This window comes from Schistocerca nitens, chromosome 2 (assembly GCF_023898315.1).
Source record: "Schistocerca nitens isolate TAMUIC-IGC-003100 chromosome 2, iqSchNite1.1, whole genome shotgun sequence".
Taxonomy (NCBI): domain Eukaryota; kingdom Metazoa; phylum Arthropoda; class Insecta; order Orthoptera; family Acrididae; genus Schistocerca; species Schistocerca nitens.
In genome coordinates this window covers 957653958-957679959 of record NC_064615.1, presented here as the reverse complement: position 1 = coordinate 957679959, position 26002 = coordinate 957653958, and the positions used below count along the sequence as shown (strand labels likewise).

Sequence of the window (26002 nt, the reverse complement as noted above, 5' to 3'; positions counted from 1 at the left end):
CGTATGAGATATTTGTCATAAAAGAAAAGGACAGCCAACTAGCTGTAGTTCGTAAAAATGCTAAGCATCACAGCGCGAGAGTAAAGCGACGAAAAATTTTTTTTTAATGTGCGCCTATACCAAAACGCGCGTCCAGCGTTTAAATACTGTAAATAAACACTATTACCCGCTGGTCGCAGATATTTAAAATCATTGCCGCAGCACTTGATAGCCAGAAGCTGCAAAACATTAGAAGAACCATCTATCTTTTATTAAGAAATGTTCTAGAGACTTTATTATCACTTGTACTTTTGGTCGCCGACATGTTAAGACGCACTACATAGCATTGCTACAAGTTGTACTTTTTATTTTGTGTAAAAACTATGTGAAACGATTAACCAACATTTCGGTAACTCTGGTGTGGGTACAATGCACTTAAGCACAAGCAAGGACATTTAATTTTATGAAGGAACGGACTGACAAAGCAGCGATTATTGGACTGCGCCTTCCACAAACGAAATATCACATGTAAGTCATGCATTTATTGTGTATTTGTCAATGTCTAGAAATTTAAAGCTAATTTGTTCAAAATATGTTAATATTTTACGATGCAGTAATTTTCTTCTTGTCCTTTTATTACACTAACCAAAAATGATGTTCAAATTGTATATGAGCTTTGTTACAGGTTCGCTCTTTATCGTGGTCTCTCGATTGTATTTGGGAGACCACTAATGTGTTCAACTTCCGATCTATTAATCTTTCTCTTACGAAATTCCACTAATTTACTTTCATTTCTATTTTTATATTCAAAGAGGTCCCTTAGGTATTTTAATCGAAGATTCTGATTGCGTGAAGGGAATCCCGGTCAAAAGGTCAATTATTCGCGTAATCAATCCGTACGTCTCCTGAACACAATCGAGTACGGACGCATCGGTGATCAATTAATAATCTCTCTCTCTTTTTAAGTCGTACTAGAAAACGGCCACACAGGATAGCCGTAAGAACGCAATCTAGTGTTAGGTTGCATTTTGTCAGAAAATATTACCGTTATAGCATCACTATTATTAATAAGCAAGTTCCTAACGCTAGAATGGATACTTGACCCATATATTTCTTAATGATTGAGATTCTTTTGGCTTCACTGCTTGTCTCGTCCATCTAAATGGACTGAAGTGCCTAGTGACACTTTTCTTCGAAGTTGTTGCGTGTTTCGCAAAGGGTTCGAGTAACTTATCATTAATATTATGATGAAACTGTATGTAACGCTGTAGAAGGATCAAGTAACATGGCTCACGTAAACTCAAGTCGGTATTTAAAGGACCACTTGTCAGGGTAAAATAAGTACAGTCGGCTCGAGGCAGTGACCTTTCTTATTGTGAGTTTTCATTGCGAGAGAAAGCCGCAAAGTATGTAGAGGTCGCCGAAAACAAGGATCGGGACTTGACTGGCAGTTAGGTACATTGGTGCAAGATGTAGAAATCATAGCTTTTTTCTCTCCATTCGCTGCTTTACACAGTGCTATGCAGTATTTTCGTTTTGGTTTAGGTGAAAAATTGCCGCAGCTGAAATAAAGAAACTTAAATTGGGTAGAGGCGTCATGTGAAGATATCTCCCATAAATGGAATTTTTAGTGATTATTGGGGTTTGAAATATCATGTTGCAATTTATATTTAGTAATCCCATGTACTCTACTGTTACTCCTTCTAGAACGTCTCTCTTCATTTACTTCTCTTTATGCCTAGTTTCCATTACCTTCGACATTAAACATACATTTAGCTCTAAATTTCATTTTATTTCGTATATGAGAAACTACTGAAAGGAAGGTAGAAATTACCTGAATACAGTGTTTGGCAGCTGTAACATGAACTTATTTTAATACCTTCATGTACACCTTTCAGTTAAAGTGATTTGAATTTAGAATGTCCTGTATATATAGGACCTGCTATTTACAACTATGTCCTTAGTTTTGACCTTAAACTATTAATCAAGAGATCTGTTCCCCACTTCTTACTTTTTACTTACTTTCGAATATTGAAATTTTTGTCTATTTTGTATCCCTAAAAATATCTGAACCATTGAAGTAGATTATGAGGTACTGACAATCCTATTTTTAAAACTGAAACACAAATTCCTTTTTGCTTTTATTTGTTTATTTTTTTATACAACTTAGATAGTTCTACAAAACAGAAAACATATTTAGTTTTACTTATAGTTCAAATATAAATAAGTTACATCGCTTAAATAATTTCCATTTTTTCTTGATGAATGTTGATCACCATCTGTTGCATGGGTTGTCAAGAACAGTGTGGAATATACACAATCCACATAAAAGTTCTAGTTTGATGTGCAACTATCTCACACTATCACCCAGTGATGTGAGTTCTGTACAGATTAATGATGCATTTGACATTGTTCAGGTTACTGTTGGCAGCTTCAGTAAACACTACCTGTAGGGTTCATAATGACGTCATGAATCTGTAACAACAGTAAATTGTATTTAGTCGTTAGCATAAGAAAGAAAAATGTTACATAAATAATAATTCAAGAATGTTACACATGTATCTCTCCAAGATGGATTCCCAAGCTTACGTGAAATAATAATAGTGTCTATCTTTGTAAAAGAACACAATTTTGTATTTACTTTCCCCAGTCTTGTGTCATCACAGTTCTGGCATCGACAGTACATCTTTCTTTATATACATTCTTACTCTCTATTTAGTGTTTCCTGTATCAGGAATTTTTGGCAGTTTTGACTAGTATTCATGTTTTCAGTTCTCCATATTGCTTATGACTAAATTTAGGAAACACCATGAATTAATTACACAGAAATGACTAACTTACTTATCATACTGTTTGTTTAAGTATTACTGTGGGAAACATTTTGACAAAGTGATCTGTTAATTCTGTAAACATGCATTTATATTTTTTTCCACACAATTCAATATGCAATGTGAAAATGTGCTTTAGATGTCTAAATACAGGACAAGCTCTGGACACCAAGTAAAATGAAACAAAAGTCACAGAGGGGGACAAAATTTAATACACAAAGAATTATATAATGATACTGTAATGGCACAACTGTGACTCTGTAAAAGCAAGCATAAAACTGTATCTTTGCAAGGAGTCGAACCCTGTTAGCCAATATCTACCAAAACTATAAGGAATGAGAAAATGTGGTTCTGCCTTAAGCAAACACAATTTTTTCTTGTTTTACAACCCATTCATGTTTCGGGGATGTTTCTTCATCTAGAGTGAGTTTCATTCATTATCTTATTATCACATATTACTGTTCAGATGTCTGTTCGATACATGCAGCACAGCTAATATTATTCCCTTCTAGTATATCATTTATTTCTAGACCATGAATTTTGGTGCTTCTACAAGGTGTTGGGAGGAGCATTGTTTCAATGTTTTGTGTGATCTTACGTGAAATTTTTAAATACATTATCACCCACAGATTGATATCAGATCAAAACAAAGGGAACAGCCCAGGGAGATGGATTGTACCAGAATGACACCTGTATGATAACCATGAATTGTATGTGTTTATCATTATTAGTTATCATTATTTGTTTTCCAAAGTGACATGTTTTTGTGAGAGATAAGGGTGAAGAGATTTCTTACGTACAGCATATTCCGACATAGATAACTGCTCAGCACCTACTGTCAGAAATAAATTACTCTCGAATGTGTTTTGGAAGGGTCAAAAAGAAAAAGACATTTGAAATTATAAAGCAAATACTCTCAAAATGGTCAGATGGTTTGGACCATCTAACCATCTGACCATCTGACCATTTTGAAAACAATATGCACAAAGCAATTCACTTTTCAGGCATTCACTATTATTTGAAACTAAATTTCTATATTTCTATGATATATGTGGTTCTACAAGTGTACTATTTTCTTCTGGTGGCAGAAAACATTGTTTTCAGAACACAGGATCATTGACTTAATCTGTCTTTTCTGTTTTCTCTCAGTTCATGTTTTAGTAGTATGTACAATGGAATGTAGTTTGATCTGTTTGTTTTCTCTGCCAATTTCTAAGGAGGACTTGTCATCTAACAGTGAAACATGGCATGATGTATCCTTCAATGCTTTCAAAAACGCTATAGTTCTTAAATGTTTGGTAGTTAAATCAACTTAAAACAATTCTCTTCTTTTTGCATATCCTACACCTTTTACTAAAAACAGTATTATCCTAAATATTTTTGCCTGAACTTCACAATAGGTTATAAATTTATGTATAGCTGGACAAATTAGTGAATAATAGCACCACAGTGCATTCAAGAAACAGATGCATAATTACTATAGATATATTGGGTATAGAAACTGATTAAGTCTTGAGAGCACTAAGTTGTACTATCCAGAGAAAAAGAAGTTGGATCCATTTCAAATCTGGTACTATTGGAAAACAGATAAGGTATAAAATGACATAACTGAAAACAACAGACAAGGAAAAACGTCTGTGGAATAACCTTAGTAAAAGAAGGGACAGATAAGAGAGACATCTTCAAACATTCATTTCGAACATAACCTAGAAGCTGCCCTAGAGTCGCGCAAAAACGTATTCACAGGTGCAATCGGAACCCAAACACTCTTGGCAATGTGCGGCACATTACATGAAGTATGTGACGTACTTCTCTTCGGATTTAGTTGGAAGCATTTATTGGCGGACGAGATTAATTGTCTACACTGTTACACTTTCAGAATCAATCTGAATAAGGATAGCCACCATAGCTTTCCTCTGTGAAAAAGGGTTCACATCATTTAGTAATTAAAAACACTATAGGAATTCAACTACTTTCATAAGGATTCCGAGGTCTCGCCACTGGACTATAATGTGTACACTTCCAAGTTCAGTACATCTGCCCCCAACTGGTTGATAGAAAGGCCTAACTAAAAAGGAATGCAGTTCAAACTCCATACGGAAAGAGTCACGCAAGGAACATCGCTCACAGATTTGTATGGAAACCAGTTAATTTTTATGAAACATGAATTAACTCTAGGCAGGTTCATCTCATTCATTAAAGCACTACCAACAAAATAGCTAATGGCTCTACGTTGTGCTCTGAACCCTCTCTTTTTACTAAACAAGAACACAATGACTGATCTGCAACACTCGACCAGAGAAAAACGGACGTTCCCAAGCAGAATTTGACATTTCCTCACAAGAATGCACTTTTGATTGATTTGTAGGCATCCCATACTGGAAAAGTATTTTCACTGACCAATAAGTATTGCTAAATTCAAATCTCTGAAATGGTAAACGATTTTACACACAAATTCCATCCCAGAGGGCCTACGACTTGCTACCTAATGCAACACTTTACTTTTGTATAGCCTTTAGTTGGTCTCTCTATATTTACTGATAATACTTCGCTTGGGTGACATGTAGAATAGTTAAGCTCTTTATTGTTATATTATTAATTTATGTTTATCATGATCCATAACTTATGACCGTAAGCTTATGTTGCCTTCGGGATAACAGCGTAATTGTTTTCGAGAGCTCATATGGAGGCAGCGGATTGCGATGTCGGTGCTGGACTAAAAAAAATTTGAAATCAGGGGCGCCAGGCTCCTCGATTTCGCAAGCTCAAAAAGCGTTCCACAAAATTATTTAAGGTTCAGACCTTCTATCCAATAAGAATCAGGAGCAGAAATGTAGGCATTCTCATTGGCCATTCGTGCTCCTGGCTATAGTCTATGTTGAGTGTCTTGTGTGTGTGTGGGTTTGCGCATGTTTGCGTGTTTACGTTTGTGGGTGTGTGCGTGTGTCTTATGGGCTCTCACCGACTAGGTTATATGCACCCATATGAAATTAATAGAAATCAGTGTGATTAAAATGGAGAAAATGCAGTAAAAGAGATAAAAACAAATCTAGATAAAACCACACTCACTCTCCCCCAGTTTCACCCATAATCACTCAGAAAATCGAACTAGCTCACACCATGAATTAGACTGTTAAAACTGTTAAAGTGCAAGTAAGATGTAAGTAAATGCTAACTAAATCTAAATAAGACGTGGTGAAAACTGAAATAGATTGACAGGAATGTATGGCTGGCTGATCATTTATAAAAATTGCAGGTAAGCCAGCCACCCTGTTAACACGTTAAAAATGTCATCCTCAAGTTTTGGGGAACAATCTGGACAATTCACAGAACCTTAAAAGTCCTTCCACATTCGTTTGATTGTTAATTAAATCAGTAAGATGGTAAATGTGTAGACAAGGGAGCTTCCACTTTTTGTTCCAAAAATAAAACTCATTCTAGTAAAATGTGCCACCCTGTGATCTGTACACAAAAGCAACACTAACTGGAGAGCTCTCTGGCTGGAGCAAGATGACATGGGTCATGGTGCTGATTACAGTCCCTTTGCCAGGCACTGTTTTCTGGTGCAATCTTTAGAACTCACACGGCAAGGAGTGTTGGAAACGCCAGGCTTCCCGAGGAAATTACTTTCCGTTCAAATCCGGATAGTCGGCTCCGATCACCTTCCTCTTAGGAAGGCTAGGGAAAAATTGGCCCATCATCTTCGAGCCGAACAAATACTCCTCCCCCCCCCCCCATCTGTTCCACCAGCAGGTAGAAACTGTCTGATGCGACTGCAGAAGCCAACAGGACTGCCATGGCAGCCAGAAACACTTACCCTGGTGCTAAAAGAAGCGACAAATGGGGTTAAATAGTATGGGCAGGCAAAGACTAGAATATGCAGCTGAACGTTACACAGAACCCTGGGTGTAATAGTTTTGCGTAGATGAAAAGACTGGCACAGGATAGGGAAAAAATGAAATGATCTCTTTGCATTCTTCTCCAGTAAATCCCATCTGGTTTGTTCGGTCACCTAGTGCAAGTCTTTCTATTAGATGCTACTTTGGCAACAAGCGTGTTGATGATGATGACATGATAATTAAGGCAGCACAGCACCCAGTCCCCAGTATTTTGAAGACTCCCTCCTCATTTGGCTCACTTCCTGTTATTTATCTTTTGCATGGGCCAGCTCGGCACTAGATAGCAAAGTCACATGTCGAAGCGTGTGTGCCAATCTGCTCACACGTCTCAGGAAGACTAGTCAGTACTCTAAATCAGTGATCGTTATCCCAGAAAGTTAATTTTAAGAAACTCTATTTCAAGCGTATGATGTTGAATACAGAAAATAAAAATAAAATGTAAAGATGGTATTTCCGAAATAACGATGCCAATAAAACGAGGTATAAATATCATGAGCGGGGCGATTCAGACAATATGCAAAACACAGTACAAACTCTAACAAAATGTTTCGATCAAGTAAGACGACCTTACCTGAACTCTTGGGTCTTGGGACAGCATGCAGATGACAACCTCCGCTACGTCCTCTGACTCGTGCACGGGCATCAGATTGTACATCTCCGGACTGAACTCTTTGAAGTTCGAAGCGAACTCCGTTCTGACAAGTCCCGGAGAAACAGCCTGTTGTAATAAATGAATAGCATCAATATGTTACATGCATATCTCTTCAATGTGTGTGTATTTGTGTGTGTGTGTGTGTGTGTGTGTGAGGGAGAGAGAGAGAGAGAGAGAGAGAGAGAGAGAGACGTTCCTTCATTCCGAATAACAAAATGTCGAAGCAATAAACCTTTATTTTGGAACGTCCTACTCACAAGTCACGTGATAAACTATTTGAAGAAGTCTAGCAAGAGACAGTTCACAGTAAGGCTCTGAAGGCTAATTTGGACAAATGTCTGTTCAGGACGGGAAATTTTGAGTTTGTCAGCCAGTGAGGCAGAAGATCTCGACGTCATCAAGACCGTGTCTCGTTCATGGACACCCGAACTTCACGTGCATATAAAATGTATTAGGGAAATATTAATTCTTTTATACTCAGTGATGTAATAAAATGAGATCACATTAAGGTTCTTTTTTTAATTATCAATGACTCTACCTGCTGATAAAGCCCTCGATCACTTCCATTTGCTATGGTAGTCCATTCTGCACTTTAAGTAATCTGCGTTCCAACATTTTCGATAATCTGCATTAAATATTGTAACGTTTCTTTCTATTGATCAATTTTCAGTTCTACTGCTCCTTTCAGGGCTAAGTTTACTATAACTGAATGCTTTAAATGTGCCGCTCCAACAGTTCTCTTCTCCTCATCACATTTAAACGTTCCCGATATGTCCGGTTCATCATTCAGCTTTCCCACTGTGCATGTATAAATTTCTATACCGTTTTATGCTGCAGACGACAGCGGAATATACACTCCTGGAAATAGAAAAAAGAACACATTGACACCGGTGTGTCAGACCCACCATACTTGCTCCGGACACTGCGAGAGGGCTGTACAAGCAATGATCACACGCACGGCACAGCGGACACACCAGGAACCGCGGTGTTGGCCGTCGAATGGCGCTAGCTGCGCAGCATTTGTGCACCGCCGCCGTCAGTGTCAGCCAGTCTGCCGTGGCATACGGAGCTCCATCGCAGTCTTTAACACTGGTAGCATGCCGCGACAGCGTGGACGTGAACCGTATGTGCAGTTGACGGACTTTGAGCGAGGGCGTATAGTGGGCATGCGGGAGGCCGGGTGGACGTACCGCCGAATTGCTCAACACGTGGGGCGTGAGGTCTCCACAGTTGTCGCCAGTGGTCGGCGGAAGGTGCACGTGCCCGTCGACCTGGGACCGGACCGCAGCGACGCACGGATGCACGCCAAGACCGTAGGATCCTACGCAGTGCCGTAGGGGACCGCACCGCCACTTCCCAGCAAATTAGGGACACTGTTGCTCCTGGGGTATCGGCGAGGACCATTCGCAACCGTCTCCATGAAGCTGGGCTACGGTCCCGCACACCGTTAGGCCGTCTTCCGCTCACACCCCAACATCGTGCAGCCCGCCTCCAGTGGTGTCGCGACAGGCGTGAATGGAGGGACGAATGGAGACGTGTCGTCTTCAGCGATGAGAGTCGCTTCTGCCTTGGTGCCAATGATGGTCGTATGCGTGTTTGGCGCCGTGCAGGTGAGCGCCACAATCAGGACTGCATACGACCGAGGCACACAGGGCCAACACCCGGCATCATGGTGTGGGGAGCGATCTCCTACACTGGCCGTACACCACTGGTGATCGTCGAGGGGACACTGAATAGTGCACGGTACATCCAAACCGTCATCGAACCCATCGTTCTACCATTCCTAGACCGGCAAGGGAACTTGCTGTTCCAACAGGACAATGCACGTCCGCATGTATCCCGTGCCACCCAACGTGCTCTAGAAGGTGTAAGTCAACTACCCTGGCCAGCAAGATCTCCGGATCTGTCCCCCATTGAGCATGTTTGGGACTGGATGAAGCGTCGTCTCACGCGGTCTGCACGTCCAGCACGAACGCTGGTCCAACTGAGGCGCCAGGTGGAAATGGCATGGCAAGCCGTTCCACAGGACTACATCCAGCATCTCTACGATCGTCTCCATGGGAGAATAGCAGCCTGCATTGCTGCGAAAGGTGGATATACACTGTACTAGTGCCGACATTGTGCATGCTCTGTTGCCTGTGTCTATGTGCCTGTGGTTCTGTCAGTGTGATCATGTGATGTATCTGACCCCAGGAATGTGTCAATAAAGTTTCCCCTTCCTGGGACAATGAATTCACGGTGTTCTTATTTTAATTTCCAGGAGTGTATGTGTGAATAAGGCAATGCTCCACAAACAGAAGCATTGAATGTTAGAACACTGACATTGGGATGGTACTGTAATTTGCATTACTGACTCAAAAGTTATCACACTTGCAAGTTTTTAATTAGTTCTTCTATTTAGTTCTGACTCCAAAGTAATCACACCTGCATATTTTTATTTAGTTCTAGTATTTATTTTGGCCTCCAAAACATGTAGTTAGGTCTGAACATCAAATTTTAAGCAGGGAAATGAGATGGTAATGAAATAGCAGCGTAGGTGAGGCTATTCTGATAAACACAGCTACAAGATTTGGTGACTGGAAGAATCTCGGTATGAATTGGTGACAGCACTCAACAAATAATGGGAAATAATTGTCAGCAAAATGGATGTTAATGGGAATTAAATGCTAATATTTCAGTTTGCAAGAGACGTTCAGTGTCTTGCAAAGGTGTTACAAAGATCAGCAAGTACAGTCAGAGGAAATTCTATGACAGACGTTGCTGGTTCCACATTCATAACAATGTGAGTATTTAGAAAGGTGAGCTACTTCTCGAATTATCTGTTTCATCTAATGTCAAACACCTGTCTGTAGTTCCACATTTCAAATTCACCGACTACTTTGGTCATTTTTAATGGTCTACGTTCCACTTGCATATAGTACTGCAGTCAGAACGTACACTATCACGCATTTATAATGCAGTTTCGTAACATAATTTTGATAGCATTATAAATATTTTGTTACAGAGAGCTTTCTTCGCCGTTATCAATTTATTAAACACACTTCCTGGCAGAAAAAAACTGTGTGTGGAATCGTCACTTACATACTCAGCTTGCCTTTCATGAGTCGTGTTCTTACTTATTGACCTGCCATAGGGTGACTCATATTGTTAATTACAGGTCTGTTGGTATCTCTTCCCTACTTTCCAAACTTCCCACAAGATCTCCCGTACATCTTGCTTGATTAACACTCCTGGGACAGACTATGCCAGTAGTTCGGAATGTGGATGTAACTAACCCCTGAAGTTAAAATGAAATTTCTTGATGGCTAAAAACAAAAACAGGGTTCAGCTGCGTTTAGGTCAGTTACTAATAAAAGATCATTACACTTATAAGTTTTTGGGAAGATTAGAATGCCAATTATGTAAGTAATCAATAACGTAATTAACTTCTTTTATTTCAAATATGTACCACCACTAACTCATCATGTAGTCTGGAAGAAGTTACAGCATGTGAAATGAATATATGAACGTCTTCTGCACATAGTCCACCCACTAAAACGTATCCTCTTGTTGTACCCTACCTCTATAGTAGTAAAATATGCTTAAATGTATCATGAAATAGCCTTCTCCGAGATGCAGGTGGTTCCCACAAAACATCAAAATTGCTTTATTATTCACTTCACAACAAGAAACAACTTAATCGACAGCACAACAAAATAGTAACTATGTAGTGGCTACTACGCTGTTGTAGGGCCTACACAATATTATTACTATTATTATTATTAATGTTATTACTGTCACGGGGCAGTGGTCAGACACAAAGCATTAGCACTCTGAAGTCTTACAAGTTCCTCCCACTTCATGAGTGAGGACTCCAGCAATAAAGACATTTAAAAAGAGTACGTGTAGTGTACCCCTTGTACCTTGACTGATTTAAAGAGGTTGCAGGCTGTGGGTGAAGAAAGTGTTGCTAGGCAGACCATTGCTGCAGGGCAAGCATGTTTGTAACAATTGTCTACTCTCAATGTTGATAGCTTTCTTTCCTGAGATGAAGTTGTAGGTAGGAATGGTGGTGCCCTGAGAACTGCTTCATCATTCTAAAACCTAGCTTGTTAGAAACAAGCAGTATCAGTTGTCACATTGACTCACTATTTCCTTGTTTAATAAAACACAAAAACTAAACATCACTTCTATTTAATCATTTTAAAAATAGAAGTGTTAAAAATAATTGTCGATTCCAAAATTTAGTTAGACGCTAATGTTGATGGCAGTGGGAGGCTAGTGGTGGCAGTACTAGTTGATATACGGTTCCACTCAACGGTAATGATGTCAGAAAGGTCAGGAACCACTGGCCTAGGGGGTTGTAACCAGAATGAATCTACCAGTTTTCAGTGGAATGTGTATTATGTTGGAACCTCTTCATAAGCTTTCTAATACCTCCCTTGCTTTGGTCATAATGGATAATTTTGCTTCCTAGGTAGAAGAATTACTTGTCTTTTATTACTACTGTGTCTTCTGTTTTGACACTGAGTTTGTGGATATTTCTTTCTAATGTCCATCTCTTTCGTTATCTATATTTATCCTTAATCCATATTCTCTATTAAGTCCACTGCCAAACATACAATGTCTATATCCCATTGTTTATAAATATTTATGTCTTAGACAATCCAATAATGATTGCTCTGAGCAAATAAGAAGTAGAGGTAATTATGAATAGACCACTTCATCTTGACAAAAAGCATATACATTACAGTGGAAAAATGTCATAAAAAAGCCTCCATGTGACAACCACCACACCCAGTGGTGTATTACAATGTAATGCACTGAGAGGACTGGACTTTGGGTTCATTATCATTCGTCTCCATTGCTAGCATGTGTTGTTAGTGCCTGTGCTGTAATATCTGTTCCATCAGCAGCTTCTAGGCTGGTTTCTCCCAAATAGGCATTTTACCATTTGAACTCTTTCTCGAGCACCTCTGTCCTCTCAACCATTTAACCTCTTACATATTTTCGTCCATGGAGAAAAGTTTCTTCCCTTTATGATGAGGTATGTTGCGAAAATTTTCTCTGTACAGTCATTCAGTTTCCTGACGCTACTTTCTACTGAACTTTACATAACGTAGATGTTGCGAAGTCATATCATCACTAATGTTCCATCTTCGAAAATCAGCCACTAACTGCCCATTTTATGTTGTGATGCTTTATTTATTGTTACACATTGGAAAGCATTTTTATATAGTGATAGACTGGTTAACGCCACTCAGGAAATTGAAAAAATAGGAATGGTTTTGTTATTCTGTATCTTTTGAGTAACTAATATACATGAATTAATTTATTAGCTATAAATGAATTATAAATATTCCTTTCTTGAGAGAGTAATTTGCATGAATTAATTTATTAATTATAGGTATTGTACTGGAGTTTGACATTTTAAGTCAACTACAAATATGAGGATAAAATGCACTAGGTGCAGCAATGTAATGCGCAGTACATTGCAATTGTATTTATTTCTACAACAAAATATTCTGGTTGTAACTATGGCTGTATTACATTACATAACAAAACTTGTTCTGAAATTTACCTTTCCACCACACATTACGTTATTAAAAAAGTAGTAATATCCCCTCATTCTGTTAATAATTACATTGTGGCCAATTTTCAGCTCACTTGTGTTGCTCATCACTTTGAGGCAAAATAATTGGTTATAGCTTAGAATTAATTGGAAGATTGTTTTCCCCATTCACATATAAATTATTTACGGTAAAAAAAAATCCCGTTCGCTGAATAGAGGTTATCTACATTGAGAATGCCACGATGTATCTGAGCTCCTGCTCAATCCCTAGAGGCCCCGACACCAACAATGACACACAAGTGTCTCTCTATCAAATGAGGCAATGTCAGTGCAGCCTACCAAATTAAATTTATTCAAACACGCATGTGTCCATATTTCCAACGTTATTGGATGAGAGCAACAACCAGTTTTTTATTGAATTTAAATTCTCATGTAAACAGGTTTTGAGCGATGACTCATTTTCAGTAACCCCGTAGATATTCCGTGTCAGATGTCTGCGTCAGTGTTCTAGGATGAGCTCCACATAAGTGCTAACTGACAATAAATTTCTGATACTACAGTTCGCCAATACGTGTCTGTGGGCTACAGTTGAGTAGACACATCAAAGCTCAATAATTAATGAATTTTTTTTGCATCAAACTTCCATTTAATAACAGTCAGCTGTTTATACGTAGGACCCTCAACACTTCTGAGGTCTATTGCAGTGACATTATCAAGCGTTATACCATTTTTTGTGAAAATAATGTAGTTACAATACACAAAAAACACAACAAATGTTCGTATCACCTGTCTGACAATGGCGACTTACCCCAACACGGATCTTGCTCTTCCTCTTGGCGAGGTCTTTCCGGAGTCCGTCGAGCAGAATTTTGACGGCGTGCTTGCTGGCAGTGTACATCGAGATGTTCCCCATGGGCGGCAACATGTGGGCCAGACCACTGCGGACGGAAGGGGTGCTGCTCAAAACTTTCATGTTGTGTGAGGCAGTAGACTGACAAAGCTGCTGTTCAAACCTCTCAGTCGAAAGGAAGGTTCTTAATGATTTCATCCATTATGGATTACAGTGTAATATTGTAAGTATAATCAGAACGAATATACACACATTATATATATATATATATATATATATATATATATATATACACTCCTGGAAATGGAAAAAAGAACACATTGACACCGGTGTGTCAGACCCACCATACTTGCTCCGGACACTGCGAGAGGGCTGTACAAGCAATGATCACACGCACGGCACAGCGGACACACCAGGAACCGCGGTGTTGGCCGTCGAATGGCGCTAGCTGCGCAGCATTTGTGCACCGCCGCCGTCAGTGTCAGCCAGTTTGCCGTGGCATACGGAGCTCCATCGCAGTCTTTAACACTGGTAGCATGCCGCGACAGCGTGGACGTGAACCGTATGTGCAGTTGACGGACTTTGAGCGAGGGCGTATAGTGGGCATGCGGGAGGCCGGGTGGACGTACCGCCGAATTGCTCAACACGTGGGGCGTGAGGTCTCCACAGTACATCGATGTTGTCGCCAGTGGTCGGCGTAAGGTGCACGTGCCCGTCGACCTGGGACCGGACCGCAGCGACGCACGGATGCACGCGAAGACCGTAGGATCCTACGCAGTGCCGTAGGGGACCGAACCGCCACTTCCCAGCAAGTTAGGGACACTGTTGCTCCTGGGGTATCGGCGAGGACCATTCGCAACCGTCTCCATGAAGCTGGGCTACGGTCCCGCACACCGTTAGGCCGTCTTCCGCTCACACCCCAACATCGTGCAGCCCGCCTCCAGTGGTGTCGCGACAGGCGTGAATGGAGGGACGAATGGAGACGTGTCGTCTTCAGCGATGAGAGTCGCTTCTGCCTTGGTGCCAATGATGGTCGTATGCGTGTTTGGCGCCGTGCAGGTGAGCGCCACAATCAGGACTGCATACGACCGAGGCACACAGGGCCAACACCCAGCATCATGGTGTGGGGAGCGATCTCCTACACTGGCCGTACACCACTGGTGATCGTCGAGGGGACACTGAATAGTGCACGGTACATCCAAACCTTCATCGAACCCATCGTTCTACCATTCCTAGACTGGCAAGGGAACTTGATGTTACAACAGGACAATGCACGTCCGCATGTATCCCGTGCCACCCAACGTGCTCTAGAAGGTGTAAGTCAACTACCCTGGCCAGCAAGATCTCCGGATCTGTCCCCCATTGAGCATGTTTGGGACTGGATGAAGCGTCGTCTCACGCGGTCTGCACGTCCAGCACGAACGCTGGTCCAACTGAGGCGCCAGGTGGAAATGGCGTGGCAAGCCGTTCCACAGGACTACATCCAGCATCTCTACGATCGTCTCCATGGGAGAATAGCAGCCTGCATTGCTGCGAAAGGTGGATATACACTGTACTAGTGCCGACATTGTGCATGGTCTGTTGCCTGTGTCTATGTGCCTGTGGTTCTGTCAGTGTGATCATGTGATGTATCTGACCCCAGGAATGTGTCAATCAAGTTTCCCCTTCCTGGGACAATGAATTCACGGTGTTCTTATTTCAATTTCCAGGAGTGTATGTGTGTGTGTGTGTGTGTGTGTGTGTGTGTGTGTGTGTGTGGTAACGGTTATAAGTGCAGTTATTTCTGTTGGTGACTGAGGACAACGTACTGAACAACGTTAAATCAGTAGTTACGTCATTTGCGGACTAGTAGCTATAGTTATTAGGAACACTAAGTTTTTAGGTTGCAAGTACAGGAGCAATCTATCAATGTGCATTATCCCCTGTACAGGAGGTCAGATGTTGGTGTGTGGACACGTGGATGCAAAACGTTGAGTCTATACTGACAGTTCACTTAGTGGTGCAGTTACGACTGTGCTGCAAACACCAGATAGCAAATTATGTGACATTTTAATAGGAAGGCGCAGAGGAACAACTACTAACACTGAAGTGGATATAGACAAGATAGCGATGATCACAATGTACTAAACACATTAGCATCATACTGCTAATGTATAGTATATTTTTGGACATGAATGTCAATAAAACTATATATTTAAAGAAGCAAGTCACTCATAGAAAAACAAAAGTAACTGTGCCTAGAAACCCACATGAGTTTTAAAAGTTTTGAGAAAGATTTCGGACTAGTCGATCGAAATAAATCATGAGAAACAATCAGTGACAGTGGCTATGCATCACATCTCGTAAGGGCAGTCTAAAGGCGATATCTTGAAACAAAGCAATAAATACAGGAAATTAAAGAACATAGGAGATAAAATCTAGTCAGGGAGTGAGGTAGCGAGAAGCTGAATAAAAAGAAAATAAATGTTACATGTATCTGCTGTTAGTGAGGAAATAATTGAATACACAGATGATAGGTGAAAACCACTTGCGAATTGAATGGGAACTGTAAAACTACCAAAGAAAATACTGAATTACTACGTGAACGGAAGGAGGTAAATTTGCCGACAAAGGAAGTAAATGAAAAACTTCCTGAAGGTGGCACAGGAAGATGTATAACCGTTATTGTCAGACTTCGACGAACAGGACGCTTTATATGTAGACCAATCGCCTTGTTACAAGGAGTGCTAGTTGCTGGCTCTGCCTACCTGCTGATGTGAATGATGACGCCGTCGTCGACGCCCCTGTTCAGCATGTCCTGCACGGCTTCCCTGGTGCAGATGCTCAGACCCAGTACGTTCACGTCCAGAATGCGCTTCCAGTCTTCTGTTTTACCAGCTATTGAAAAATAAAGCTCTTATCAAGGGTCCAGTGTACACGAAGCAGATGCGGCAAAGCTTATAGTTCAACGTCTCAGAAGCTCGACTTAAAAAGCGACGGTTCTTGTGCATGTCTCACATCGCTTGCCCATAGCTTCCGTCAATAAATGGAACCAATGAAGATGACGCGCTACAGTGTGGACTTGGAAGCATCAGCATCGACCCTACTTGCATGAAGCAGCCACTTTCAACACTGATTAATCGAAGCTAATTGTCGTGATGCATGTGAACGGGAAGGGCAGTACAACAATTACAGTAAACACTATTCCTTAGCTGAGATACAGTGTTCGTTGAACACTTACAAAGCAATAGAAAACGAATATTAAGTGCTGAAATCAGAACGAAAGTGTGCGCTGGTGTTCACAACCAAATTCAGATATTATAAAGCATCAGTTAAGATAAAAGTTACAAAAATGTAATAAAAAAGCCCCCGTATGTTTAAGATGAGCTTGAGACAGAAATGCCAGCAATGAAGAGCAACAATGGAGCATGAGGTGCTTCACCTAGCCTGATGTATGTGTTTGATCATGTACATGGAGAAAGGATCTCGGTCCTGTGGAAGTAAATCAGATGTGAGCTTTTGAAGGCTCAAAAACATAACGAAGTGAACCATATGATACCTTTCAGCCAGAACACGCGACGGATGACATACAAACAACGGAAATGAACTAAAACTTGGACGAGATGTCTGAAAGTAACTGACACAGCGATATTAAAGTCCAAAGGTGCTATTAAAATGGAAGTAGCGAGCTTGGTATGCATAGAAAATAAACAGAAATCAGTGAAATTTTTATTTCTCAGTGACAAAATGGAAAGCGAAGGGTCATTTGCATAGAACAAAGATGGTTGAAAGTCTCTTACTGGCATCACGACAGAACGTAAAGGAGTCGTACGACAGTTTTATATTATTCCAAAGGAGTTTACACCAGAATATTCGATATCTGGCGTGATGAAAACACTTTCTCTAAATTGTGCACAGGCAGTAGTTGCCAAAATCAAATAAATACCACACATTTTTGCTTGAGATCCGAGTCTAGTAAGGTAGGCTAACTAAATAAAGGTGAAGTTTAAAAATCTTCCTCTCTTCTGTTCAGAAGGAATAAGTTTCAAACCGTCATCCGGTAATTACAATGAAAGCTTTTCGTGCTTTTCCAAATACTCTTGAGAAAAATATCAAGAAGCTCAGCTTAACAGTCGACTCTCTGAAATATCTTAGTCCAAGCGGAATGGTCCAAGTGAGATTCAGTGGTCTGACAGGGCACGAAGAAAGACGGAAGGAATAGTTGGGTTTGACGTCCCATCGACATCCAGGTCATTAGAGATGGAGAACTAGCTCTAATTGTGCAAAGGGCGGTGAAGGAAATCGGCCGTGCCTTTTGAAAGGTACCATCCCGGCATTTGCCTGGAGCGATTTAGGAATATCACAGAAAACTTAAATCTGGATGGTCTGACGAGTGTATGAACCGTCCTCCTTCCGACTGCGAGTCCAGTGTTAACCAGTACGCCGGCCGGAGTGACCGAGCGGTTCTAGGCGTTACAGTCTAGAACCGCGCGACCGCTACGGTCGCAGGTTCGAATCCCGCCTCGGGCATGGATGTGTGTGATGTCCTTAGGTTAGTTAGGTTTCAGTAGGTCTAAGTTCTAGGGGACGAAACAAAAATTTTCCTTACACAAAGCACACATGACGAAAGAAAAATTAGTGCTTCCAGGCACAGCAGCTACAAGTTCTATTCAGAGAGAATTACTGTGGAGTAAGAAATGGTCCTAGTTGTTGCTTTGCTTATTGTGCTGCATATCGAGCGTACGTAAAGCAATGTGTAAAAGAAAGCTATCGATGCGAACTGACAGCGCGGAAATGACTTAAATTTAAAAGTATTGTTCTCCTAATAAACCTCAAACGACACCTAGCTATGGGAAACTATACTGACCGACAGTTTCCATAAAAATAATTTCCATAATCGAAATAATTATTTATCGATAGTCACATTGCTTGTTGCCGATTGATTCTGAATTATATCAACAATCTAGACAGAGGTATAGTTACGCCCAGGCCAAGAGTCCAACAAAAGCAAAGAATTAATATCTGCAAGTAGTTAGAAACTGTTTCGAATGAAATGTTAAAAATCATTGTTTCCTATTTTTCCTGATTTTGATAGGTCAATTACAAGATTTTGGCCACTAAACAGATCTTTTATTTTTGTTTTTGGTCCTAATATGCCTTCATGTCCCTGAAGGTAAATATAAAGCTCCAAAAACAGTACAGGGAGGCACTCATACTTATCACTGTCATTGTTGTATATGAATGTGTCATAGCATTAATCTATTGCACAACAGACTCTGTCCTTTTTCGCCTCTAAATGACGTAGTGAGGTTTTCTCGCAGTTCTTTCAAGAAGCCTGACTGATCGGCGTTAGCAACGAATTAATCGCATTTCCCTCTACATCTTTCTTCGTTACTTTGCATCTTCCTATACCATATGATTTCTTCACTCTGCTTAAAGAGGTTCAGATGGTTCAAATGGCTCTGAGCACTATGGGACTTAACTTCTGAGGTCATGAGTCCCCTAGAACTTAGAACTACTTAAACCTAACTAACCTAAGAACATCACACACACATCCATGCCCGAGACATGATCCAAACCTGTGACCGTAGCGGTCGCGCGTGTCCAGACTGTAGCTCCTAGAACCGCTCGGCCATCCCGGCGGGCTTAAAGAGGTCGAAGCAGATTTCAAACTGGGAGCGTTTATCTCAGCTGCGACTCAGAGGGTCCATTCTCATGGACCTCCATCAGTAATCGTGCACTGCCCCTCACGAGCAGCTCTACATTGTTCACATCCCAAGAAATGTCCTCTAAAGAAATGATGTTCATGTTATGTCTTCAAGTTTGTGAATTTATGTTGGTTATTAATGGGATGTAGCGAGATTTTGTTGTCACCTGTACGGCAGATCTTTCGGGCAGTTTTTCTTTCACAGTTCTGCGATTTTCATTTTGGCATCTGTTAAATACTTAGTGGTAGTCTTCATTTCATTTATCCACTTCACAGTCAGATTTTACGAAGCAAATTCCGGTATGCAAACTGATTAACATCAAGCGTTAAACGGATATCAATTTAGTTTTATATCCAGTGGTAACACCTGCGCTTCCGCAAAAACAACTGGTATTTATTACGGTCAATCAACGAAAACTGATGTGGCGGATGCTCACTTAAGTCGAAGATAGACAGTGAACTTATGCAGCACGCTGGATGCACCGGGGTCGAAGACTATAATCTCTTTGGTTCTTGTTGTCTATTCCTCAAAAATTTGTGAAGTTGTGTTACACGCATAACTGTTAATAATGAAGTTGCTCACATCAGAAAGTGTGTTAGAGGATCACTGTATATAGTTCTCCAAAGTGGTGACCCCGACGTGATGTAGCAAATGCACACATTAATCGAAGATCGATTGTGAACTTACTCAGCTTAAGTTCACAATCGATCTTCGATTTATGTGTGCATCCGGCACATCAAATCCCTCCCCTTTTTTTGGGAGAGTTGTAGCTCGGCCATATTTGCCATATGTTCATAACAATCGGCACAAAAAATTCTTATTACAATATTACAGTGTTGTGGAGCTATAAGTACTATGAATGCAAAACAATGCAGAACACAAGAAAAGATAGAGGTATTGCGAGAGCAAGGCAACAGCAGATAAAAGCATAATGATCAAGCAACTGTTGACACAAGGAAACAACACTGACCACTTGCTTGCAGGAGCGTGACTGCACTACTTGTGGGGCAGCCTTTGAAGGGGAAGGAATATCAAAATGCTCAGAAGAGGGATGGCAAGGGGCAGACAAGAACTCTTGCTAAAGGGCAGGCTGTTCATCCGCAATGCATGCCGGTTTACGGCGGTCAACTGAATCGTATCCCGCTTTCCTTCCTATCAATTTCTATCAATCACCAGAAAGAACACACATGCTGCGGGGGTGAGTGGTGGCTTGACCATATCGTCTTTGATCCAAACGACTTTACAAGTAAAGACTTACCTGTGGTAGAAAAATGGCTTAGTACCATGTCGGATAGGAGTTATTTGCTGAAGGCTACGCGTGTGAGATTTGAAGTGTTGCAAAATTTCGGAATATTCTCCAACCAATAAACGTGAAGGAGGGGTAGGGGAAAAAATATTAACTACTCTCAGAGCCTCGTTGTACACTAGCTGGGTAGAGGAACATCCCAAATCGTCCTAGAGAGTCCTTAAGCCCAATAGCAGTGATAAGAGCGCAGTGCTCCGGGACTATGCCTGACAAGACAGATTAGCCTAAAAAGTGCAGTGCATACGCAAACACTGTCCGATTACTGGCAGGGTGGTAGCTAGTAGTTTTGAGATGTTTACATCCGCACAAACGTAAGAGTTTCTCGAACAGCTCAGAATCAAACTGCCTGCCTCCATCTGACGTTCTCAACTGGGATATACCGAAACGGGAAACCAAGAGGAAACAAAAGCAGATCGGACTGAAATAGCTCAGTTATCGGAAACAGGAACCGCCTCAGGCCACCTAGAGAATCGGTACACCACAGTATCCTAGAAACGGATGCCCTCTAAGGGGGGTAGAGGACTTATCTACATGGAGGCGAGCAAATCTCTCTGATGGTTTAGGAAAAGTTCCTACAGGGGCAGATATGTGTCGGAAGATCTTACACTTCTGACATTGAATGCAGCTTCGTACCCAACGACGAGACTCTTTCTTCATCCCTTGCCACAAAACTTTATCTGATATCAACTTCGCGGACGCCCTGATCCCTCGATGTGATAAATTGTAGAATGCATAGAAAACAGCACGACGCCAACATGGTGGGATGAAAGGACGGGCCCTGTTGCTCGACGTGTCACAACAGATACGGAGTGCCGGTCCCTGTAGTGGCACTTGCTCGGGATGCAGTCCAGTGGAAGCAGGGATTGATCGGCAGTTTGGAGGAAAGGGTCAGCCTCGACAGCAACTGCTGCCCAGTCAATAACAGATGTAGTTAAGGGATAGACAGTCAGTTACCGCATTCTGCTGTCCTGGAAAGTGTTGGTTATCCGTAGACAATTGCGCGATAAAATCAACTTGACGTACCGGGCAGGGTGAGTTGAGCTCAGTAACATGTATGAAAATAGCAACCAGGGGTTTGTGACCTGTGTAAATCTTGAGCACTTGGCCCTCCACCCATGGCCAAAAGTGTTTAAACTGCCAAGTAAATAAACAAGATTTCCCTCTTCCTCCGACAGATTCTTAGAAAAATATGCCAAAGGCTGCCATGTGGGCGAAACTATTTGGTGTAACACAGCACCCAAGGCGGTCTGACTCACATTTAGCATCAAGGGGATGGGGGCCCCAGGGACATGGTGAGAAAGCAGTTGTGGCGTCCGCTAAAGCTATCTGCAATGCCTCGTAAGCTTTGGTGGTCTCCAGGTTCCATATGACTTTCCTGCTACCTATCGTGTTCTTCGCCTTAAGCGATTCTTTAATAGGGCCTTGCATCTCAGCTAAATGTGGTAAATGTCGGCGGATGTAACTGAGCATTCGAAGAAATCGGCGGACCCCTTTAAAGGTTACAGGAAGTGGCATCCGCATGCTATCTGCTACCTTAACTGTATTTGAAGATATGCCAAACTGTGCGATAATGTAACCAAGGAACTCAAGTCTTCTGTCTTCCAAAGAAACACTTGTCCATATTTATCTTGATTCCATACTTTTCCAATCATGATAGTACTGCACACATATGTCTGATGTGCTCCTCTACTGTGTTATAAAATTCCAGCATGTCGTCAACACAACAGAAAATGAAAGGCAGCGTATGCAGTGCTTCATCCCTGAAACGCTGCCAAATTTGGGGTGCGTTTCGAAGGCCGAAAGGCATAAAATTATGCTGGAAAAGACCAAATGGCGTTGCCACAGCTGTCTTATGTGTGTCCCGATCTGCCATCGGAAACTGCGCAAAAGCTTCATCGCAATCAATGACACTAAAGAAACTAGCACCACTCAAATTATTGTTGAAGTTAGACACATTGGAAACTTGGTATCTGTCAGGCACAGTGCGGTCGTTGAGACCCTTATAATCCCCACAAATGCGCCATGATCCGTTTTTCCTTTTTACCATTTGCAACGGCGATGCCCAAGCACTGCTTGACCTAGACACTGTCCCATCAGAAATCATTTAATCAAACGCTCCAGCGGTGTGTAATTTTTCAAGAGGTGAGCGCCCAGGCGCACTAGCCACGGAAAGGCCTGGAGTTATGCGTATGTGGTGCGTAGTAGAGTGCCTCACTGCACCCTGGGCCATAACAGGATTTGTCAGTTCTGGAACTCTGGCGGAAGCAGCTGACCGAGGTCGTTGTCCTCCGCTGGCGAGTCCAAGAAGGAGGGCGCAGAGGAAGGGGAACTGGTTCCATCAAACAGGTACCGTAGCTCCGCGAGCTTGTTTTCCAACTCCTGTTCCCGTGTTGCCTCATACAATTTCAAATCGGTGTTTTCTTCACGTAGTGCAGCAACATTCCGCACTTCCTTGGCGTACAAGACGTTGATCTCGCAGATTTTTCCGTTAAGCTCGGAATTATCAAGCGACGGTTGAGAAATAATCAATCTGTCAGTACCCGACGAAATGCCACGCAACATGAAAATGGTTCCACTTGCGTAAGCCAAAGCTGTCCTCATGTGGACCAGAAGAGCGGAATTTTAATGTTTGAAAATCTGTTACCGTCGGTGCCCTGGTCGACGTATGCAGAAGCAGCAGACGCCTCTACAACACCAAAAGCGGATGGCAAAACTGGATCTTCCGTCTTCACGTCGAAAGGGTTCATTTGTGAATAGTGTGTAGCACGACGGAGAAAATGAGAAAAATCCGTTCAGTACGGAATCACCACTTTGGAGAACTATTTTCATTAGGTACTCTCAAAGCCTCCCCGTACACCAGCTGGGTCGAGGAACATCCCAAAGCGTTCTTGACAACAGTCCTTAAGTCCAGTAGCACTAGTGGGAGCGCAGCAGTCCAGGATTCTGCCTCACAAGATGGAGCAGCCTTTAAAGTGCAGTGCATTCGCAACCGCCATTCCATTACTGGCGGAGTGCTAGCTCGTAGTTTTGAGATGCTTACATCCACACAAACGCACAAACGCAAGAGTTCCTCGGACAACTGACAAATTGCCTCCTTCTATCTGATGTTGTCAGCTGTGGAATACCGAAACGGGAAAACCAAGAGGAAACAATAGTACGCGTGACTGAAACAGCTGAGGTGTCAGAAACAGAAACTGCCTCAGGCCACCTAGAGAATCAGTGCACCACGGTAACCAAGAAACGGATGCCTTCTGAGGGGGTTAGGGGACAAACATGTAGGTGAGAAAATCTCCCTGATGTTGTAGGAAGAGCTTCTACAGGGACAAATATGTGTCGAGAGATCTTAAATGTCTGACAGCAGCTTCATACCCAACGACGACAATCTTCCTGCACCCCAGGCCACACGACTTCATTTTGCAGATGCCATGATCCCTGGATGTGATCAATTGTGGAATGCATAGAAAACGGCATGAATCCTACCTGGTGTAATGAAAGGACGCGTGCTGTTGCCTGACGTGTCACAACAGATGCCGAGTGCAGATACCCGTAGTGGCACTTGCTCAAGATGCAGTCCAGTGGAAGCAGGGTTTGATCGGCAGTTGAGGAGGAAAGGTTCAGCCTCTTGCACGGCAGCCACTCCTGCCCAGTCAATAACAGATGCACTTACGGGATTGACAGTCAGTTACCACATTCTGCTGTTCTGGAATGTGTTGGATATCCGTAGAGAATTGTGCGATAAAATCAGCTTGACCTACCTGGCGGGGTCAATTGAGCTTACTAACATGTTTGAAAACTGCAACCAGGAGCTTACGATCTGTGAAAATTTGAACACTTGTCCCTCCAACATTGGCAAAAAGTTTTTAAACTGCCAAGTAAATGGCCAAGAGTTCCCTGTCGAAAGCACTCCAGTGCTTCTGTTTCTCCGACATGTTCTTCAAAAAATATGACAAAGGCAGCCAAGTGGACGAAACCATTTGCTGTAACACAGCATCCACGGCGGTCTGACTCGCATCTAACATCACAGCAATGGGGGCCCCAGGGACAGCGTGAGCAAGCAGCGTGGCGTCTGCTGAAGCTATTTTCAAAGGCTATTTTCAAAGCTCTCATAAGCTTTAGTGGTCTCCAGGTTCCAAGGGACTTTCCTGTTATCTCACGTGTTCTTGCCATCAAGCAATTCATTAATAGGGCCTTGCGTCTCAGCTAAATTTGGTAAATATCGGCGGAAGTAATTGAGCATTCCAAGAAATCGGCGGAGGCCTTTACAGGTTACAGGAAGTGGCATCCGCATAATGTCTGCTACCTTAACTGGATTGCATCTTGAGCAAAGGCCACTACAGGTATCTGCATTCCACATCTGTGAACATATGTAGCATGCTGGATGTACTGGTATGGACGATTGTAATCTCATTGGTTGTCTGTTGTTTGATCACCAAAAAGTCTCTTGAAGTTGTGAAGTAGATAAAAATTCACTTGACGCCTTCCTGAGAGGCAATCTCCACTCATTCCAAATTAATAATATAAGTGTAGACCAGATGTCGCTTAAATTCAAAGTAGTAGTATCGGCAGCAATTGAAAGGTTTATACCAAATGAACTAACAAACAACGGAGCTGATCCTCCTTGGTACACAAAACGGGTTAGAACACTGTTGCAAAAACAACGAAACAAACATGCCAAATTTAAACACACGCAAAAGCCCCAAGATTGCCGATCCTTTACAGAAGCACGAAACATAGCGCGGAGTTCAATGCGAAACTTTGTCACGAAACCTGGCAAAAAATCCAAAGAGTTTATGGTCGTATGTGAGGTATGTTAGTGGCAACAAACAATCAATGCCTTCTCTGCGCGGTAACAATGGAGATACAATCGAAGACAATGCTGCCAAAGCAGAGTTACCAAACACAACCCTTCGAAATGCCTTCGCAAAAGAAGACGAAGTAAATATTCCAGAATTCCAATCGAGAACAACTGCCAAAATGAGTAACGTAGAAGTAAATGTCCCCGAAGTAGTGAAGCAACTCAAATCACTTAGTAAAAGCAAGTCTTCTGGTCCACATTGTATACCAATTAGGTTCCTTTAGGAGTATGCTGATGCATTAGCTCCATACTTAACAATCATATACAACCGTTCGCTCGACAAAGGTCCGTACCCAAAGACTGGAAAGTTGCACAGGTCACACCAATATTCACGAAAGGTAGTAGGAGTAATCCACTAAATTACAGGCCCATTTCGTTAACGTCGATATGCAGCG

At 41.9% G+C, this 26002-nt stretch overlaps 1 protein-coding gene across 1 annotated transcript in view; it reads right to left on the bottom strand.

The window, feature by feature from the left end:
• Positions 1-2118: 2118 nt before the first annotated feature.
• The window catches only part of LOC126234735 (dehydrogenase/reductase SDR family member 11-like), a 35962-nt gene continuing 12078 nt past the window's right edge, over positions 2119-26002 (bottom strand). Inside the window, exons 3-6 of the mRNA XM_049943480.1 lie at positions 16507-16636; positions 13718-13847; positions 7278-7424; positions 2119-2454 (exon numbers count right to left, since the gene is read on the bottom strand). Coding sequence (XP_049799437.1) covers positions 2413-2454; positions 7278-7424; positions 13718-13847; positions 16507-16636 — 449 coding nt within the window. The 3' untranslated portion in view covers positions 2119-2412. The remainder of the gene's footprint in view (positions 2455-7277; positions 7425-13717; positions 13848-16506; positions 16637-26002) is intronic.